This window comes from Ictidomys tridecemlineatus, chromosome 5, assembly GCF_052094955.1.
Source record: "Ictidomys tridecemlineatus isolate mIctTri1 chromosome 5, mIctTri1.hap1, whole genome shotgun sequence".
NCBI lineage: Eukaryota > Metazoa > Chordata > Mammalia > Rodentia > Sciuridae > Ictidomys > Ictidomys tridecemlineatus.
Window position 1 is genome coordinate 161,084,501 of NC_135481.1, and position 22,324 is coordinate 161,106,824.

General features: G+C 38.4%; 1 protein-coding gene across 8 annotated transcripts in view; it reads right to left on the reverse strand.

Annotated features, from left to right (window-relative positions):
- Positions 1-22,324, reverse strand: part of Macrod2 (mono-ADP ribosylhydrolase 2) — a 1,956,002-nt gene that overhangs the window by 179,262 nt on the left and 1,754,416 nt on the right. For all 8 annotated transcript variants that reach the window (XM_078051387.1, XM_078051384.1, XM_040275965.2 and 5 more), the window contains 2 exons: positions 7,359-7,403; positions 140-223 (listed from right to left, as the gene is read on the reverse strand). In XM_078051387.1, the coding sequence (XP_077907513.1) occupies positions 140-223; positions 7,359-7,403 (129 nt within the window). The remainder of the gene's footprint in view (positions 1-139; positions 224-7,358; positions 7,404-22,324) is intronic.

A 22,324-nucleotide genomic window follows, 5' to 3' on the forward strand; every position in this document is an offset into this window, starting at 1 on the left:
AATATATAAGGAAAGAATAATAGAATTGCTCTGTAATTTTTTGAACCGTTAAGAATATCTGAACTACACAAAATTTAAAATTAAATACAAGTTTATTTTCATAGTATAATTTTCTGAAGGAAGGAAGAACAGGACTTACCTTCACTAGAGTCTTTTGAACCTTCTAGCTTCTTTGCTTTGCTCTTCTTGTGGGGTGGAGAGAGACCTTTTGGCTCTACCCCCTCTGGAAGTACAAAGATTTCATACATTCTTATTTAAATATTTACCAGTAGGGTTCAAAATTGTGTTGAAGTTTAAAGATGTTTTCTTTTTAGTAAACCCACACACACTGAATCTTAATTGCAGATTCATCTGTCATCACAGCTGAGCTAAATTTTGGCGAGGACTCCTGATTCTCCAACCTACGTAGACTTAAACTTTAAGGTTTTTAGCTAAAACAATTTTTTTTTCTTTTGTAGACACCATTAGTGACTCACACACATGAACTACAGACAAGTGCTTTGTTCAATTTCATTTTTTTTTCTATAAGGGAACCTTAAATCATATACATTGTTTTTCTCTAAGAGAATAAAACTTCATGGATTGACAGTGGTCATTGACCATTTCATCGTAGTCCTCAAAGTAGGGCGAGATGAAGTGCAATGTCATCTCGTGTTTGAGGGGTGAGGTGGGGCCTGAAACTCTATTGCTTCTTTAGTAATCCAGATTCTAAACAACTTCCACATGTCCCCAATTAAACTACTGTGCTTCCCATTTCCCTCGGTGTTTTGCTAAATCTGTCCAAGGAGGCTAATAAATTAAATTCTGAAGATACTTTTAGGAACGTGTCTCCAAATTCATCCCTTCTGATACAGTGTGCTCTGCTCAGCATTGCTTTACGCGTCCAGCCCTGGGGGTTCTACTGAGCTCTGGGTTTATGTCTTTAGCTGGGAGCTTCCTGGTTCTTTGGCTTCCTGCAGCTCAGGGGAAGCCAGGGTGTTTGCTTCCTAGAATCCTGGTAGTCTTCTCAGGATGGTTGTGTTCCTTAGTCTAAGGTTAAAGTCCCTGTCAATTGGTCTTCTCCACAGGGCCCTCTCTGTCTCTTGGGTCCTCTCGCTACCCACTCCCTATTGTCCCTTCATGGCTGGGGCTGAAGTGTGCTCCACTCCTCTCAGCCCTGATGATTTCCCTTCACTCAACTCCCATCTGGCTTAACGTGAGCCAGAGCCATACACTGGGGGTTCTAGAAACCTCTCCTCTACCCAGTACTGCACAGCTCAGGGATGGGTGTTATGTGCTACCCACCCAGGAGCTAAACCCCAAACCTGAGATGCCATCCTCAATATTTCTCTTGCTTTACTTTTCCATTCCAAGCAATCCCAAGTCCTATCAGCTCTGCTCTGCAATATATCCCAGATTTATCTGCTCTGCTCATCAGTTGTAATCACAGTCGCTCAAAACAGCAGCAGCTTTTGCTTGGGTTACAGTAATCTTCTAAATTCTAATTTATAGCCTTCTAATCTCTCTGCTTCTACTCTTTACTTCCTCTCATCTGTTTTTCCACACATCAGCCAGTGCGATCTTGGAAAACAAGGCAGGTCATATCGCTTGCCTGTTTAAAAATACCGTTATTTAGAATAAGATCCTAATCTAACTCTATGGCCTAGTCCTGTACTTCATTTGGGCTTCATCTACCTTCTTAGCCTTGTTTCTCACTTGTTCTTTGTGTTCCTCGGTCACGGCAAAGCTAGTTCCTGCCTCAGGGTCTTTGCATCTGCTGTTGCTTCCCCCATCCACCCCTGGAACACATATATGTATATGTCTGCCCTGTATTTACTCTTTGAATCTCAGATCAAATTCAGCTCCCTAGAGAGGCCTTCTCTGACCACCTAATCTAAGGGGGCTCTCACAAGGGAGGTCTCTTCCAAACACATCAGTTATATCTGAAATTATCTTGTTCTTTTGTTTTTTTTTTCTTTATGTTTTGCGCTCCCCGCCCTAGTCCCCAAGAATGTGAGTTCCATGAGACCAGGGCACTTGACTTTCCAATTCCTCTTATATCCGTGGTGCCTAGCAGTACCATAAGAAATTTATTTTAAGGTCTATTTTATATTTGCCTCACTCAGGCCTTTTTTTAAAGTCAATATATAATGGGGCCCATGTCTAACTTTCACTCTCTTGGCAGCTATTGCCTTGTGCCAGGATTCCAAAATTATACTACAGAGCTATGGCAATTTGTTTTTCTTTTCCCATTTATTAAAAAAGGAACAGAACAACTTAAAAACCCCACATTTGATAGATGTGTTGTTAAAAATCTTCAGTGTTATAGACTACAAAGGTTTCGGGCACTAGGCTCACTTTTTCTGGGTTGCGAGTCAATCACATCAAAGGTCATTACTATGGCCAGGGTGAAAAATTTTGCCAATGACTACATTAGCAGCCCTCCCCTCCCAACTTCTGTCACCAGGTGTGAGATGTGTGTTGACCTTTGGAATGGGTTCAGCAAAAAAAGAAATGAGATACTTGGAACAGCTCACTGAGCACAAATACTGGCTCAAAGAGATTCATAAAATGGGCAAGGCGACTTTTGCAATCTCACTGGGAGAAGATTCTAATCCTTTTGTGCCCCTGAAGTGTGTCATCTGCAACTGGGACCAACAGGACAGTTTCCAGTGCTGGAAATCCAATTCCAAACCAGGAAGTCTTAAATTCCTAATTCTTGGTTTTCCACCTGAGGGAGAATTTTTGGGGAGTGGGTGAGATTTAGAAAGACAACTGCCCACATTTTAAAATATTTAAGTGTTCTTAAACTACAACATCTTGGGGCTGGGGTTGGGGGCTCAGTGGTAGAGTGCTTGCCTAGCATGTGAGAGGCCCTGGGTTCGATTCTCAGCACCACATACAAATAAATAAAATAAAGGTCCATCAACAACTAAAAACAAAAAAAATTAAAAACAACTACAACATCTCTGGCTTTTTTTTTTTTTTTTTTTTTTTGGTGGTGCTGGGGATTAAACCCAGGGCTTTGTACATGCAAGGCAAGCACTCTACCAACTGAGCTGTATCCCCAGCCTGCAACATCTTGTTTTTGAAAAAAGTTGTAGGGTTCTCCTTGAGTAGTCAGTAGATGTGGATGCACATTAGTTATGAAGTTGTTCATGATGTGGATATTCTATCATTTCACGTTACCCATGATTAAAGTGTTCTACAGCATTCAAATGAAAGCCACTGATACACATGCTTCTGTCCCCAGGTTTCTACTTGTAGCTCAGCAGGAAACTCCAGGGGAGTTTCTCCTTAGAAGTATCCCCAGGCTTCTCCTTGACAATGTGCTGTGTTTTCTAGGTTGTCTCTGTTGAAACCTGGAGCTTTGCCATGAGCATGACTTTGCCCTCTGGGGAACTCAGCTGTGCACCTGGCACTGCTGTGATTGAGTTGCCATTGGTGCTTGCTGATTTTCTATCCCTGCTGGCTCAGACTGGGGCCAATTTCAACAGTGCATGGCCATGGAAATAAAAGGACATGGGGAAATAGTTACCACGCTAAGATTAAAGATGATGATTAAAGGACATTAAAGGAATTCTGGGAATTTAAGCTAGTCAATTTTTTTTTTCCATTTCTCATAGGCGCTTCACCATAAAGAAAGACCTTGTCCGACACAGATATCTGAGATGTTCCTACCTCTATATACTATAAGAGTCTGGACATAGGAGAAAGAAAGCTACAAACCTGGGCCCTGGGGTCAAGCCAATCTGGATTTGTATTCTGGCTGTGTTATCTAACCAAGAACTAATCCCTCTTAAGCCTTGATAATAACATTTCCTACCTCATAATGTTGTACATATGAAATGAGTCCATGCATGACAAGTGATTGGCACAAGTGGATGCTTGATTAAAAACTGGCCCAGCTCACACCAATTAATTGCACCATCTCTTCTGAACTCTCACGCTCATTGGCTTCATGTTGGATAGTTTGAAAAAAAAAAAAAAACCCAAAACAAACGAAACATGGCAGGTGTATTCACACCACAGAAATCTGTAAACTCTTTACACGGGGGCTCCTCTACTCTATCATTTTACTAGAACACCACTGGTTTTTCGGTATTTAATTTGCTATTCACTATCATTCAACAGCCTTTGTTGGCAGGTTGATTCACTCAAGTAGTCCTTCTCTTGTGTGAATTGCATTCTTAAAAATCCCTCCAGCTTTTTGATTTGTATTAGAAAAGGTGATGCAGGACAGAGGAAAGGCAGCAGCTATTGGTCTTGAGACACTGATTCAGACGCTTCCTGGGGACAAACACGCTCTATTGTGAATAAAGCCAGCCTGCACACCAACGTCTGTCAGGGCCAGCTGGCACGCCAGGGAACCATCCAGCACACAAATCCCCTGTGATTTCAGCACTCAGATATTAGGAAATGGAGAGTAGCTCCCCAAGCCCACTCTGCCTGAGTGGCTTAGCATCCTTGGGCCTTCGAGTGTGACTTTAACAGCTGTGTTCAGCTGCAGGAGATAAGAGTCCCAGGAAATCTGGTGGGACTAAAATCAGAAATGATGATCCAATTAATGCCCTAGACCTCAAATGCTGACTCCAACCCTGTATACTCTGCATTAGCATTAATAATGATTTCCTTAAAATCACTCAGTGGTTTGGATAGATATCTAAATCTCATTAAGAAGTCAACTCCCTTTGCCTAAAAATACGTACTTAGGGCACTTAGGCAAATGATCCATGGCAAGATAAGGTTCTTATATTGGCTGAACAAAAGGGCTATACCCCCACAGACAACACTTTCAAGGACATTTTATAGAAGCAAGATAAATGAGAATAGCAGAGATTAACATTCAATTTGTGGAAGTTAATCCACAGCAGGGTGGCCATTTAAAACCTCTTCTCAACAATGTATTTTTTGAGAAAATATTGTTCTTTAAAAAATAAGACATTCTTCATGGGTCTAGAAATTGAAACTTTTAGTAGAAAATTTGTCTTGGGCTTTATGTTTTTAAAAAATCAAGTAGAATCCTTGTAATAAATCTAATCTTCTCAGAAGGAAACACTGAGGCAAGGGTTTGAGTAGTTAATTTGAGACATTATTCCAGGAAGCACCAGAAAGGTGAGATAGGAAAAAGAAGACAGTTGATACCATGTGTGTTAATGAGTAAATCTGCACTGTGGGCATCCGGGGCTCAAATCTCTTAGAGACCTCTGAATGATGGTATAAAATCATGATGTCCAATACCACAGCCCACTAGTCACATATCATGGATGAGAGTTGAAAGGTAGCTAGTCTGAATTGCAATGTGAATGTAAGATACACACCAATGTCTAAAAATTAGCAGTGTCAAAGATTTAGTTTTGAAAAAGGTAAAATATGTAATTAATCTAATTTCTATATTGATTATGTCAAAATGGCATTATTTGGGATGTTATACAAAATATTTTTAAAACTGATTTCATTTCATTTTATTTCTTTAACGTGACCACGAGAAAATCTAAAACTGTACATGAAGCTCAGATCTGAGGCTCACGGCTTATTTGCACTGGGTGGTAATGGAATATAACTTGCCGCTGATGTAGCCTACAGGAATGGTGGGTGATTAACCAATTCTTCTTCAGCACTGATTGGAGTGCTAGTCCAGAGAAATTAACTACTTGGTACCTTGAGTTTGCCTTCGTGACCACAGCAAAGTCTTTAGCAAGGAGGCAATAGAATTCTTTAGAAAGCTAATATCATAAAACAATAATGAATGCTGAGGGGACATAGGTAGGGCACCAACAGATGCTACCACCCTCTTCATTCCTGCTTCTGACTTTCAGATCCTCCCACAACTTCTCATGCCCTCTTGATCCATTGCTTTTGGGGAGATCAAGAGGACCTTTCAAAAATCAGACATGTCTGGACTGGGGAAGAGTAGATAGAAGCTATGATCATTGTTCCAGTGAACTTTCATGAAGAAAGGGAACTGATGTTATTTCCCCAGGAAGATAGTCAGTGGTCAGGGAAGAGAGAGAAGTTTAACTGAATAAGCAGGACGCCCATTTTAACCAAACGAAATCTATTGCAGCAGAATTTGAAGAGCCTCCTATTAACAGAGCTGCTCAAATTGAGATTGTCAGTCATTTGTAGGGGGTTCTGGCAACAAATAGGGGGTAACACAAAATTAGAACCGCCAAGACACCTATTTTAATTTTGAAACCTGGCCCAATTTCATGGCGAGAGCAGTGCAGTTGCTGAAATGGAGAGCATGGGAATCTTGAACATAGAATTAAGTGCTATGCCTTTCCAATATCTGTTAGAAATGAGAGACAGAGAGAATAAAAGAGAGCAAGAATGTATTGAATCATTACTGTGGCCCAAGCACTATGAGGAACATTTGAGGTATGTTACCTCATTTATTCCCTTAAAAGAAGCAATCTGGTGAGAAGCATAAAATGAAGTTTATAGAAAAAGACACTTGCTGAAGGTCAATAAGTGGTGTAGCTAGAATTGAATACAGGGCTATTGATCTATGTATTCATTGTACTCATTAGTAAGGACATATTAAGTGTCTACCTTAGGCAAGAACACATGCTTTTATCTACTAGATTTCCCTCATAGACACTTAAGGACTTGGCATGCATCTTAATTTCAGATAATGAGAACAACATGCCATATATAGAAATTGTATTTTCCGAAGATGGCCACAGCAACATTTTAGGTTTTACCTGCTCTGCAGAACCACTCACCATCAAGAGATTAAACCTATATTTCTATCCTGAAGCTGGGAGGACTATTCCAAAGAGTATAGTTCAGTGGAAGTGATTCAATGGGACTTGTGACCCTGGATCTCAGGAAGGGTAAAGCTTCTCCCTGGCTCGCTCACCTTTTCAAGAGAAGTGCCACTGGCCATCATGCTGTCAGGAAGTCCAGGCCACATAAAGAGGCCATCCATGTACAAGTATTTCAGAAAAATTTTCCAATTTAAGTTTCAGCTGAGAGCTAGAATCAGTTGCCAGCCAGGTAAGTAAATGAGTGAATTTTCAGATGATTCCAGCCTCCAGCTCTGGAGACTCTTGTGAGCCCCAGACTTCATGGAACAGGATGATTGGGTTATCTCTGCTATGTTGTCTGAATTCCTCATGCACAAAATATATGAGCATAAGTGGTTGTTCTAAGCACTAAGTTTTGGGGGTGATTTATTATACAATGCTATAATAAACTATAACATCATGTTAAGCATAGTTTTTGCCTTAAGAGTTAGTGCAACTACTTCCTTATTTTACAACATTGAGCATGCATGTCTATTTTTATTAAGCTGATTTTGTCTTTCTTTGAAAAAATATAGGGTATAAATAAAGAAAAACCCGTCTCAAATAATAAAATCAAAAGTTCAATACCTGAATCTTCTTTCATGTCAACATCCTCTTCCTCATTGGTATCATCTAATAAAAGTAGGAGAAGATAAAGAGAGATTCATATAAGAGCTAAAAATCCCAGAATGTTCCACTTTGACTAATAAAATATATTTTTTTTAAAAAAGAGCTCAGTAAAAAGACACTCGTTTTTGTTGCATTATATCATTGTGTTGAGTTACAAAGTGAACACATTTAAGGCACTATTTAACACCCAGGGTTTACATTTATGTTTTATAAAATTATTACATATTTGTAATAAGTTGTAATATTCAGTAATTCATTTTACTTACACAAATTATGCATGGTCACCTAAATCATTTTAATTCTCCAGAACTGTGAATTATGGACTTTAAATTTCACATTTTCTACTTTTATTAAAGGCGTGCACTCTTATCTGAAGTATCAGAGAAATGCAGACATCAATATTTGGTTGAATGTTAAACACAGACACATGGTAAATCCCTGTACGGCGCCATGAAAACACCACTCTGCTACACTTGTAAATCCAAACATTTATGCTTTCAAGTGCCCCTAGTGGTTGAACCATTCCCATGTAAGTCCCCTTATCTTCCAGTGTGACCCTTTTAAGTAGGGTAGGATGTGTGATTTCTCTGCGTTGTAGATGACACGTGCTCTTTTGGACTTAGGGCATACTACCACATCTTACCTTGAATGGCCTCCATATCCAGCACCAGTCTAACATCTATAACCCCACAATTCCTGTGCTGAAATCCTAACCCCCAAGGCTATGGCATTAGTGAGTCCTTGGGAGGTGGTTTGATCATAAAGGTGGCACCCTCACAAATGGGATTAGTGCCCTTATAAAGCATCTGCAAGAGAGTCCCCTGGCCTCTTCTGCCATGTGGGGAGATGGGGCAAAGACACTTTCTATAAGGAATTGGGCTTTCATGTTGATCTTGGATTTCCAGACTCCAAAACTGTGAGAAATAAATTTCTGGTGTTCACTGTATGGAATTTTGTTAGAGCAGCCCAAGTGGACTAAAACATCAGTCAGTGCCAAGTCCTGCCCTGTGCTCCTGTTCCTCTCTGTTCACATTACTATACTCTAATTCTGACTCCAAGTACACTTTGCCTTAGGTATCTTAGAGTTTCCTAACTACTCTTCTCTTCTTCCCCTTTCCTACTCCCCTTTAACATATGGTTGCCAACTCATTATTAAAATATAGGTCTGACCTGATTCATAGCCATACATTAATTGCCGTCTGCCTAATGAGAAAAGTCTAGACCCTTCCCTGAGTATTGAGGAATACTCAAGGTCAAAGCTATTTAGTTCTTGGTTTCCTCACTTTTGTTACACCGGTGTCATCACCCATACAGATGGCAATGTTCAACTACTCGTCCCTGTTCTCTCAAGGTACCTATCTTAGTCCCTTTTTTGATGCTACAACAAAATGTTTAAAACTGGGTTCTTTATGAATAACAGGGATTTATTTAGCTCACAGTTTTATAGGCTAAAAGTATATCTCTTCATCCTTCAGTAAAGGCCTCTGGCTGCATCCAACATGGCGGAGGGCATCGTTGTGGAAGCTCATACAAGAGCAGTGCATGTGGAAGACCTCATGTGGTGAGAGAAACATAAAAGAATGGGGAGGGACCAGGGTCTCTCTCCTATAGCAAGCCAATCTCATGAAAGCTAACCACGTCCTAAGAGAACTACATTACTCCCTCCCTACGGTAGTGCCTCCATGATCTAATTATCACCTCTATACCATTACACTGGGACCAAGCTTCTAGCACACAGACCTTTGGAAGACAAAACATACCCTAACCTTAGCATTCTCCTGTAGCTTCCTAAGCCTGCCTTACTCTTTCTGGGAATGCCCTTCTCCACTTTTATTCACCCGCATCCTTCAAGGTCAAGCTTAAAGTCTCTGATGGAATTAAGCAGGGTTTGTACTTGGAAATAGACAAGACACAGCTAAATCAGAGAGGAAGTCTACAAAGCTTTCTACAGCATCTGTTTAATCCAAGTCTGAATGAATAGTGTTCTTTTTGTTTTGCCTTATTTTTATTGCCTCCTGAGTACGAATGTTAAGGATATTTGGGCTTAGGTCTGCATATTGTTCTCAAACTACCCATTCACTTGGCATACAATCTTGGAGAAATTACCTAATTTTCCTGTTATCAGGTTCATCATCTGTGAAGTGGGATAATAACAATGCCTTCTACTTAGAATTGTTATAAGGACTAAATGAGGTAATGTCATGTAAAACACTAGGACAGTTATTGAAACATTATTAAGTGCTTAAAATTAGCTATAATAACTATAAACCCCATGGTCTACTTCTTGGTTAATATATCTGTCTTCCACATGCTCATCTCTAGATCATAAGTTCTATGGAGATAGAGAACATGCCTTATAAATATAAGTCCTTAGTACCTAATGTCATTCATTTTATTTATAATTTTTACTGAATGGCCCAATCACGTTAGCTGTGCAATCTTGGGCAAATAGCATACAATAGTATACACCTCAGTTTCTTCATCTGAAAAATAGGGATGATAGAAGTACTGACTTCTTAGAGTTGCTGACATGTGTAAAGTATTTACACAGAATGAGCATTCAGTAGATGCTGATTATTGCCATTATGGTGTCATTATTACTATTTTTTTATATTTAATCACTTATTGGGCTCTACTATGTGTACGAACTGTGCTGGGCCTTGAAAATACAGGTTAATAATCCCTACCCTCAAAAAGTGGGTGGTAAAGAAAAGTAAAACAATAGTCAGAACTGGAAGAAACAGATGAAACAGATTCTCTGATGCAGAAAAGCAGAAGTTCTATTGGGAAACAGATAAGAGGCAGTTAAAATAGAGACAAAAATCTATAAAGGCTTTTCCAGAAGAGGTGAGGTTTCATCTGTGTCTTAAAGATTGAGGTCAAATTAGCTAGAAGAAAAGAAAGGCTACAGTATATGCCCAGAAAATGTGGGTCCCCTGTCTACGTCCCCTTGTTCCTTGATACTTTAGTGCATAACAGCCTGACTTCCAGCCTCCTGCTCCTGGGTCCTCTGCTTGAGAGCTTCCTCTGGTTGCTAGAGCCCACTCAAGAAATATTAGGGAAATGAATACCCTGCAGGGCTCAGCATTCACAAATGAATGACAGGATTTGCATATCAGTATCCCAGCTCCTTTGCTTCTCAAGTTCATTGAAAAACATCCCAAGCTTGTTCCATACTATCTCCCTTAACTCCCTTCTCCCCATTGGACTTGAGCCCCAGATGTGCCGTGGTAATTGGTTTGTAGTGTAACCTATTGCTCTCATTTCCTTCCAGGTCCCACTTCCACACTCCCCTACTGGTGTTTCCTGAGATTCCCTTTGAAAGAAAATACTTCCATTTGAATCCTTGTTTCAGAATTTTCTTCTTGGGACCCTCAAATCAAGGCAGGGTTATCACACTCAAGCATAAAAGAAAACATCTGTCCAAAGGCCTGGATGTGGACAGTCAAGATGCTCTGAAGGAAATACAACTAGCTCTGAATGGCTGAAGAGAGGGGTTGTATGGGAAAGTACAGCTGAAGTGATAGTTTCTGACTGAAGGTCCTTCTATATACCAGGTATGATGATTAATTTTATGAGCACTATAAGGTACTCACACAGTATTTTGGTGTGTGGTTGAGGTTGTTTCTGGAGGAGATTAACATTAAATAGATAGACAGAATAATGTGGATTGCCTTCCCAATGTTGGCAAGCCTCAAACAATCAGATGAAGACCTGGATAGAACATAAAGCAAAAGGAAACCCTCCAGCTAGACTGCTTTCATTCTTGTATGTCTGTTTTTTCCTGACCCTGGAATCAAATCGAAACATTGGCTCTTTCTGGGTCTCAAGCCTGTAAGGATTCAGAATAGAAGTACATCTTTGGCTCTACTGGTTCTTAGACCTTTGGATTCAGAATGGAGCTACACCATAGTTCTCCTGGGTCTCCACCTTGCAGACTGAAGATCATGAGACTTGTGAGACTCCATAATCTTAGAGTCATTCTTTATAATACATATCTCCAATATACACATTATGTATGTATACATACACCATATATACATACACCATATATACATATATGTAAATATGTATTATGGGTACAGATGTACACATATGTCTAAATATATATATATACATATATATATATACAGATGTACACCTCTCTCTCTCTCTCTCTCTCTCTCTATATATATATATATATATATATATATGATTTTTCTGGAAATTACTGATTCATACACACTCAGTTGAAGGATATAAACTTTATTCTGAAAATTAGAGTGATTAATCAACTTTAGGCAGTGAAGAGAAACACCATGCTTTGAAAGATTTCTTTTTTTCATGAGAGGAATTTACTAAGAAATTATAAAATACATACCCAGTATTTTGGTATTATTTGTATTAAAATCAAGCAGAAAATACTTTTGGTCTGGAAAGCACCTAATGTGCCATTACATATTAATAAAATCCACAGCAGCTCAACATTATTCTATATAATGTGCTTGCTTGAGTTATATTTAAGCTGCAGATTTCTACTGAGTTTTTTTTAACTTTCTCTCTAAGAAAACTAGGCACCAAAAAAAAGACAGTGTGTTAAAAAAAAATAAGAAAAAGAAATGATAGCCCATGGAAATGGGAAGCCATGCCATTCAAAATTTGGAAGTATTTAGGAGACTGATGGAGCGTGGGCACAGAGCTGCTACCCTTTTAAACAGTTCTTCAAGCATCATACTTCTTTGTTAGAGGACAAAAATGAAATAAAAGGTTTCTAGCCAAGGCGATACAAATACCATTTCAAAACAGAGAGCAATCCATCAGATGGTATTGTTCTGTGCATTCAGAAATGCCAATCCAGAAAATACCCCCTCTCTTCCCGGGAGTAGACCACACAGAGGGCAAAACTCCATTTCCTTTTAAGGGGCCTCTTTGATGGTAATTTCATAATGGATGCTGTTTTTATCCACTGCATCACTCTGTGTCAGATTACCCTGTTGAGTTCTTCACAAAACACACAAATATGACTGAAGTTCTTATTTTGATAAAAAATGTATGTGCAAACCAACAGTTTCTCATGAATAACCAGTTCTTGGTAACGGCTAGCTTCAGATACTTCAGAGGCCATCTTATAAGAAAATGGTTAGCTATTTTGAAGTCTAGACTATCTATTTCAACTTTTATGGGAGATGAAGTTAATAACAATTATTTTTGTTGTAATCATTATACCTGCCTTCTGAGAAGCACTTCATTTTTCGATAATAAAATCCACAGGTTTTTTGTTTGTTTAATAAAGCATCCCATGGGTTTTGGAGTGACTTCAAATATGTCTACTTCTTTCCTCTGGGTTCTCCTACTAATAGTGTTTTGAGAAAGTAGAAAAAACAAAAATGCACACCCATGCAAAACTCTACAGAATGTTATTCTAAAAGCAGATGTTCTCAAATATATAGTTTCTGGGTCAAAAGCATCATTGTCATCTGAAAACTTGTTAAAAATGCAGATTCTCAGGTGGAACTTAAGATTTATTGAATCAGAAACTCTGGGGGCGAGATCTAGAAATCTATATTTTAACCAGCCCTCCAGCTGATGTTCATGCACAGGGAAGCTTCAGAGCTACTGGTGCAAAGTACTGATATTACTGCACTGGAGGATGATTTTTCAAAAAAGTAGATGTTCATCTTTAGGAACATCAAGGCTGAAGTAACGCATGTTAATGTAAAGGGTGCCCAAGGTGGGTATGAGAAACAATTATGCTCTTCACAAAGATACTGCATGTTTTCTTCTGTGTTTTAAGATCACCCTGCTATCTTACAGCTGGATGGATGGTATCATAGTCCATAGTCAGGAATCTTAGATTGTCTATCATAGTTCTTGGATGAAGACTAACTTCAAGGAAGTCTGTGACAGCATGGAAAAATTAAGGTGTTATGAAGGGGAAATTACCATCATGAGCTACTAAAGCATTCTTTCCACCCCTATGGGAACAAAAGAACAGACACCTAAAATTGATCTCTAATTTTCGTTCTCAAAATTTTAGGGGGGCTAGGGATGTGGCTCAAGCGGTAGTGTGCTTGCCTGGCATGCGTGGGGCGCAGGGTTCGATCCTCAGCATAAAAATAAAATAAAGATCTTGTATCCACTGAAAACTAAAAAATAAATATTAAAAAAATCTCTCTCTCTCTCTAAAAAAATAATTAGGGATGCTCACACACAGGAGATAGTCTGTATGGTGAGCAATTCCATCATCCTGTTGTGGCTTTTTATTTCATCTGTTCATAAGTCCTCTGCCTTGAAGCTTAATTTCTTACCACATGCCTCTTTGTGCATTCCTTATCTTTTTGATATTTCATTACCAATGGATCCTAGGAAAAATTTTTTGTTTGCAGAGAAAGAAAATATTATTAGCAATAAAAATGCTTTTCAGGACTTCCTTATAGTAAAAAGATGTTGGAAATCCTCATGGCTTACTTGTCTTGAAAGCAGAAACTAGGCAAAGATAGACTGATAAGGGAACATCTTTACCTAGTCTAGCTTTTGTCATTAAGTTGAATACCTGGACCCACTGAATCTAACAAATGGCTACTACAGTTTCTATAAGATAATTGATAGAAGTAGGAGAAAATTTAATTAATCTATTTATTTTAAAATTTTTCTTTTTATGGTGTTGAGGATAAAACTCGGGGCCTAAAGCATGCTAGGCAAGTGTTCTACCACTGAACTACATCCCAGTTTGAAAAATTTTAAAAATAAATAAATAAACAGATAAAAGTAAATATGTCTCATTGAGCACTCAGATCTCAATAATTTATAAATTAATTAATCAAAAGCACTTCTTAGAAAACTGCATGGCCCTACTGCTTGCAGTTTTTCCCACTGGGTACACCATGGTACCAATTACTGAGATGTGGGATTCAGGAAGAGGAAAATTGGGAAGATTGGAACAGATTTTGAATTTGCTTTTTGGATGGGCTGAGTTGAAGATGTCTGAGGGTCTCCAGTGGAGGTGACTTGTGTGCAGGTGAGTGTACCAGATTGGACTGGGTCAGCCACAGACAAACGTCTGGAAAAGCAGATGACAGGGCATTCTTCAAGATAACTGCTGCTCACTCAGGCATGAGAAGGACTTCAAAGGGTCCTGTGAAGTCATAGGATCAAATCAAATATGTGCTGGCTTTGGTAACCATGCTCAACCCATCCAAGAGTTTCTAATAACCTCAACAAGGACAGTTGCAGTAGAAGGATAGGGATAATCATGTGATTGCTGTGGATCACAGAATGAATAGAGAGTGAGAAAGACAACCCTTCAAAGCCATGTGCCTGAGAGTAGGGCTGTCTATCAAGCGGAATATAGGTTGCAGGATTTTCAGCTCCTCTGTTTATCTTTACTTCTTAGCCTTATCAGGGATTATTCATTCATATACTGTTCCTCAAAAGAAACTGTCTCCCTGCATTTGTGCCTCAATGTTTTCAACTAAAGAACAGAAATTAGTCTACCCAGGATGTTTGAAGGGTCTTTCAAAAGCACCCTGCCAGAATCTCTGTTAAGATGCCTGCAGTATACTCCCTTCTCCAAGTAGCATTCAGTCTTTTTTTGCTAGGACTTTTCTAATGAGATCAAACTCTACTTAGTCAAGGCTTGTGTTCCCAGGTCTTTATTTGTTCTGCTGTTTATCAGCATTTGCTACACTCACTGCACACTCAACCCTGTTGAAGGGACAGATTGCTTTCTGTCTGTGCTTGCTGCTTGTTCCTACATCCAGGTTGCTTGGTTACAGCAACACTTCACTGGATTTTCATTGAAGGCAAATGTGTTTGTAGCTTTTGAGGCCCATCAAGTGGAAATGGTTAGCACCCATTTCCTAAGTAGGCAGTAAGCTCATTTATGTCACATTACAGAGAGCATGGCTTGTAGAATTCTAAAGCAATGTGATCTGCACATTAAATGTGCACAAATGTGTCATGTCCCTGTAAGTATTCATAACTGAAGAAAATTCTGAGTTCTTTCAATCTGTATAGTTTTTATATGCACCGAATATGGCATTTAGAGGAAAAAAGTGCAATTCAGACTGAGTAAGCAGTGTTTGTATATGCGTATGTGAATGTTACTTATTCAAAGATTATTGGTGTGTTTTTTAAAAATCATATCTGCAGTAAATTTCCAATTTAGGGCTTAAAATTCCACAAACTTATTATCTTCAGTTCTATCAGTCACAAGTCTCTCAAGGGAGCAAAATCAACCTGCAGGTAGGGTTGCATTCTTTTTTTTTTTTTTTTCCTGGAAGCTCTGGAAGAAAATCTGTTTATTCATTTGCCTGGCTTCTAGAGACCACCCATATTCCTTAGCTCATGACCCTCATCCACGGTCTTCAAAACTAACTCTGTTGCATCTCTCTGAACATTCTTTCAAAATCACATCTCCTTCTGATTCTTCTCTTCTGTCCCCATCTTCCCATTTTAAGGACCCTAGTGACTATATTGACCTCATCCAGAAAACTCAAGATAACCTCCCTAACATAAAGTTAGCTGACTGAAACCTCAATTCTACTTGCAAGTTTAATTTCTCTTTGCAATATAACACAATCAAGGTTCTGGGTATTAGGATGAAGAGACTTTTTTTTGGGGGGGGGAACTTTTTTGACTGTCTCCCCTGGTAAAATTAGGAATCAAATTGCTTTTCATAAAAATGTCTGAGGAGTAGAAAGTAAGGACAATTCTATTTGTTATTTGTTTATTTTAAATACGATGATATCCCATGAAGGATGTCCAGGGTCATCTTTTGTTTATTTGTGGTGCTGGGGATAAAACTCAGGACCTTGTGAATGCTACTCAAGTGTTCTGCCACTGAGCTACACAACCAGCTCACAGAACACTTCTATTTAGAAATAAAATGGTTTCCTCTGGAATCAAGTCTATAGGCTTAATATTAAGTTCATTTTTGGGTTTTTGGTTTTTACTTCACTACTTTATAAAAGGATTTCTTCATTAACACAAATGGCCAACAAATATATGAAAAAACTGTTCAACATTTCTAGCAGGGAAATATGAATCAAAACTACTCTAAGATTTCATCTCACTCCAATCAGAGTGGTGTAAAGAATATGAATAATAATAAATGTTTATGAGGATGTGGGGAAGTAGTACACTTACACATTGTTGGAGGGACTTCAAGTTAGCATAATCAATATGGAAAGCATAATGGAGATTCCTCAAAAAACTAAGAATAGAACCACCATATCACCCAGGTATACCACTCCTCAGTTTTTATGCAAAAGAGATAAAATTAGCATACTATAGTGACACAACTACTTCAATGATTATAGCAGCACAATTTACAAAAGTCAAGTTGTGAAACCAGCCCAGATGCCCATTAATTGATGAATGAATGAAAAAAAAATGTGTTAGATATACATCATGGAGTTTTACTCAGCCATAAAGAAGCATGACTTTATGGCATTTGCCAGTAAAGGGATGGAATTAGAGAACATCATGGGAAGTGAAGTAAGCCAGACTTAGAAAATTAAGGGTCATATGTTTTCTCTCATATGTGAAAACTAGACCAAAATAAGGAAAGAGTGGTGGTGGTAAAATCAAATATCATTAAAATAAAAGGAAGAACAGTGGAGTAGAAGAAGGAGAAGAAACAGGTAATAAATTTAACAAAATTACACAATGTACATGTATAAACATACCACAGTGAATTCCACATTAATGTGCATCTATAAGCACCAATCAGAAATAAGTGAGCGAAGAGACCAGTGGAGTAGAAGAAGGAGGGGAGGGGGAGGGAGGAGGGAAGGGAGGAGAAGGGACTGGGAACTGAAATGGAATAAATAAAATTCCATTCATGTGTGATTTTGTCAGAATGCACCCAACTACTATATATAACTCTGATGCACTAATGAGAGAGAGAAAATTTTCTTCTTCTTTTTTCTTCCATTACTTCTTCCTTGCTTCTTTCTTTTCTCCTTTTCTTTCTCAATTCTAATTCTTTCCTTACACTTTTCTTTCATCTGCCTATTCTTTTCTTTGTTGGTTATAAAATAAAAATATGACAAAGACAAATAATGAACAGATAAACTATTGGTAACACATATTTGATAGGTTTAAGGACCTTTAGAGACATCTTGTAAGTCAAAGATGAAATAATCAAGAAAAGTATATAAATGATATAATTAGTAATTTCAAATAAGAAATTTGTGGTTATATTAAGTAACTGGAATGGATAGACCAAATTAGTAGCCAAAGAACTACACATGGTTATCCATTAATTACCTTACTTCATGTGTAAAAGTGATAACATTATGAGAATGTGACCATTGAGAAGAGCAGGAGAAAACCAAGGTCTTATCTGCTGTTCATGGGAATGTAAGCTCAGGTTGCTAGGAGTGAATGGAAATTCCAGCATTTGCAGGCAGTGCTCCAAACAGAGTGACCAATTTGACAATTACTAGCAAAAGCATCTGGGTTTTGTAGGCATCTGAAAAGATATTCCACCTTTCAGAAAGTATTAACAAATACGAATGATACCAATATTTATCTATCAAGATGGTTTTTTAAAATGTTGCTTATAAACAAATACAGGATCATTTGCAAAAAAAAAAAAAAAGATTCCAAAGTTTAATAAAGTATGTTTTGGGGGAAGCATTGGGTCCATTAAAATTATATGTTATGGAAGAATATATAATGACTCGAAAAGAAAATGTTCATGATTTGTGTTCAATGACAAAAGCAAGTTATGAGAATGAATTTCTCATTGTTTGCGTTTTTACTTTCTAAGGACCAGAAGGATAAACCATAAAATATAATTCATCTCTGAATTATAGTACAGGAAATGGTCTGCATTTTTTTTCTTTTTGCTCATCTGATTTTTACTATGTACCAACATTACTTTGGTAATAAGAAGTTATGGGTTTTTTGACACAATGATCGCAAAAGTTAAGTTGCCTACTTTAAAATTTTTTAAAAGAAATAAATGTAGATATTTTAAAATTTATTATGCATGGTCTAGATACCTACCTGAATATTCATTTACATTCTTATTCATTACATTTGGAATTGGCCCATGACTATGTTTTCCCATGACAAGACTGAAGCATAGAAAAACAAAATGCACAAAGCCACAAATTCTGGGGTTGTGACAGGATGAGAAGCTACATCTTGCAATGACAAACCTGGCAGCGTATTCCCTTTCCCCATAGATTCTTTTGACTGTCAAACTCTTCACTAGTCATTGATTATATTTCTGAGAAATTCCTCACCCTGTCATCAACAGTGCCTTCAAGCTGCTGTCTTCAAACAGCAACTGACTTGGCAAGAAGAAAGAAAATCTCCGGGGCCCTCCACACCCTGTGTTTCATCATTGTTCTTAGGAAACTGGTGAGGAGGAGGAAGTGAGCAGAGGAGGGGGAGCACATGGGAGGGCATTATATAACTGGAGGAACACTAGTGTGACAGGAGCTCTAGCACATAACTGTGAAAGGAACAGGGGATTTTGTGATAGATAAGGTGCTTTGCACAATTATCCATGTTTTCTGGACCATTATAGGAAGAGGAATTGCACAGTTGAAAAGCTTTGATGCCATTCTTTGCCAACGATGTGACTTTGGACAACTTAGCTTTTTTTCTTCAGTCTCTGTTCACGACCTTCCATCTCCATGAAGGCACATGATGATTCTATTACATAGGGTTGTTGTTTGAAGGCCTGTCTTTAACTCATGGACTGAAATAATCCTTCTTAAATACAGAGGCTTCTTGACTTATGATAGGTTGCATCCTGATAAACCTATTGTGAGTTCAAAATATCTCAATCCCCCAATACCCTAAATACACTGAGCCTAGTGAACATCCTAAACCAGCTACCGTCTGCTGTAGAGTACCTGTTGGGTCACATGACTGACTGCGAGTTATGGCTCACTGCTACTGCCCAGCCTCATGAGGAAACATCATACTGTGTATCTCTGGCCATAGAAAGGATCAAAATTCAAATTTTGAAGTTTAGTTTCTATTAAAAGCTTAACACTTTGCAACTATTGTAAAGTTGAACAATCTTAGGTAAAACCATCCTTAGGCATACAATAGACACTATCTGTATAGGATCGATCAGGCTTCTCTTTCACTCCAAAAATTGCTCGTAGTTCTGACTGCTTATTGGAAGAGGAGGAGCATCAAACTACTCAGAGATGCACAAATTGGAAATAAGCATCCTACTTTATTTCACAATTTCTCTAATACAAACTGTCCTTTTTCCTCTGTGTCATTTATATAACACTCAGCATCACTTCTCAGCATCGTTCATCTTTTAAAGATTACTATAAATGCCATGCTTTTTGTGAAACTTGCCTCAACCAATCTGTTCCTCATGTGTATTTTCCTCTGAATTTCTGGATGCTATGACCATGGCAATGTGATACTTGATTACTTGCTAATGTTGTGTTTTAACTGTTTGGCACAATGCTTGACCTCTTCTGGTATAAGAACGGTATTGTCAATGCATAGGTTCCAAATCCAACTAGTCAAAGAAATTTGGGTAAGGCACCAGTAGGGAAATCCTTTGAAATAAATCCAGTCTAAATGCAAAGACAGTTTCAGTGACCTCAATGGTAAGAGAATGGTGGTTACAGTAGACAGAGTTTTTCAATCTCTGTACTATGACATTTATGGATAGATAATTCTCTATTATGGGGAGCTGTCTTATGCACTGTAGAATTGGGTATTAACATCCCTGGCTCCTACCAACCACAAACCAGTAGGCTTTTCTCTACCATATTTATGAAAAACAGATATGTCTTAAAATGTTCCCTGAAGGCAAAGTCATTCATAATGGGAAACCACTGCAGTGAACAAATGCAGGATTACCCTTAAAGAAAGGGCCAAAAGGGCTCTCTCCGAAGCTTCCAAAATCAGGATTCTTTGATATTGTTACAAAACTGTCAAGTTATTATTTGTTATTATGAGAAAAATTAATATCCCCAAGTTCTCTATTAGGATTTAAGTAAAAATTGACTTCCATATTTCAGATAAGGACTTTTACCCCCCCTTACATTTAATAAAAACTACACACAATTCTGCACACTGAAAAATACGAACCTTTTATATAAAGAACAAAGAGACTTCCGAGTTGAATCACAGAAATATTATTTGCTTTAGGCCATGTAATGGTGCACTGTAACTATAAATTATTTGCAACCAAAGTGTATGATAATTCCATAAAGCTGCCACGCTCTACTTCCAAATAATACATCTGGAAGGAAAAAGTCAAATGTGCTTCACCCCACGGCAAGACATAAAACGGCTGCAAAAAAAAAAAAAAATCATTGCCGATTTCTTTCCTTTGAGGTTCCCACCGCATTTCCATGGTGGGCACTGTTATGGGCTGAGTCATGCCCTCACCCTGCAAGATTCATATGTTGAAATCCTAACCCCTGGTCCCTCATAAAGTGACTATTTAAGAGACAGGAACTTTAAAAAGGCAATGAAATTTAAATAAGGTCATTAGAGAGGGTCTTCATTCCATCTGACTGGTGTTCCTATAAGAAGAGGGAGGACATTCAATCACAGGCAACTCAGAGGAAAGGCCAAGTGAAAAGACAGGTATCTACAAGCCTAAGAAGAAACTAATCTTGCCCATACCTTGATCTTGAACTTCCAGCCTCCAGAATTTGTGAGAAAATGTTTTACTGTTGTTTAAAGCACTCGCTTTATGGGACGTTGTTTTAGCAGAACTAGGAAAACTAATGTAATGTAGGCAATTTTCTATTTTCTCCTGTGGTCATGCTATAAAGTCTTTTTGCTTACTCCATTATCCCTCAGCTGCTCACCTGCCATGCTGCCTGGATGATTTAGATAGAATTTTATTTTGAGGTCCATGATAAGATACCAACTTGATTCGCATGAGAAAAGTTTCCATGAGGACATTTATAGGAGTTGGAAGAAAGAGGAACATGGCCACTTTGAAAAATAATGGGCAGCAGATGAAATCAGGGACAGGACTTTCTCAGTGCTCCCTCCAAAGGCATCCTGGAACTTGACCGCAGCCTTCTCTGATGATGCTCTGAGAAAATGAACCTATTATCACTTGTGCAATGACAGATGTCATTCTCAATTTTAAAATACAGTTCTGCTGGTTGGTAGCTATATGCCACACTTTCCTCAAGTATGCCTCATATTCCATCATGTCTAAAAAGTAGGGCTGTACAATGATTGTACAAGGCGGTAACAGCCTTGGCATGCATTTTCAAGCCTGTCATAGTTGTTTGAAACCCAGTTAGACCCCATCATCTTTGGCCTAGTTAAAACCTCCACTCCCTTTGTGGGTGGTTGTGATAGGATATATTCACTCTTCATTTCACTGACCTAAAAACCCAACATATCCCACCAATGCTGGCCATGATCAAATCTAATGGCCAACACCAAAGTCATGTAAATAAGTTACCTTTTCATGAACATTTTCTTTAAACTAGCCCATCCACAAAATCCTGTGTCAAAGCCTGAGGGATAACACTTATGGACCCTAATGAAGATACAGTCCCACGGACTGTCTGTCTCTCCCTACTCCCCCTGTTAGTGGAACTCCATGCTGCCAAAAACTTCCATTAGCCTCCTGATAGCACCCCTAACCTCTCTGGACCTGTAAGTAATCAATTTATTCTGTATCATGCATTTTGGTTTCACTTCCTCATGATGTCTCACCCAATACATCCATCGGAAACTAACTTTCTCCCCAGTCAGGGCTCTCCTATGCAAGTGTCCTTAAGAACACATTAAAAAGAAACCATAACAATAGAAATCACAATACAGGGTCAATCTGTATTGTGTTCTTAGAGTTCTTAGCAGAACTGATTAGAAGATGAATTGATTAGCCCATGTAAAGAAATGAAAGGTGTGTTTGGCTAATAGGAAAGAGCCCATAAATGTCAGCAATTGTTCCTAGAGGAGTAGTTACACCT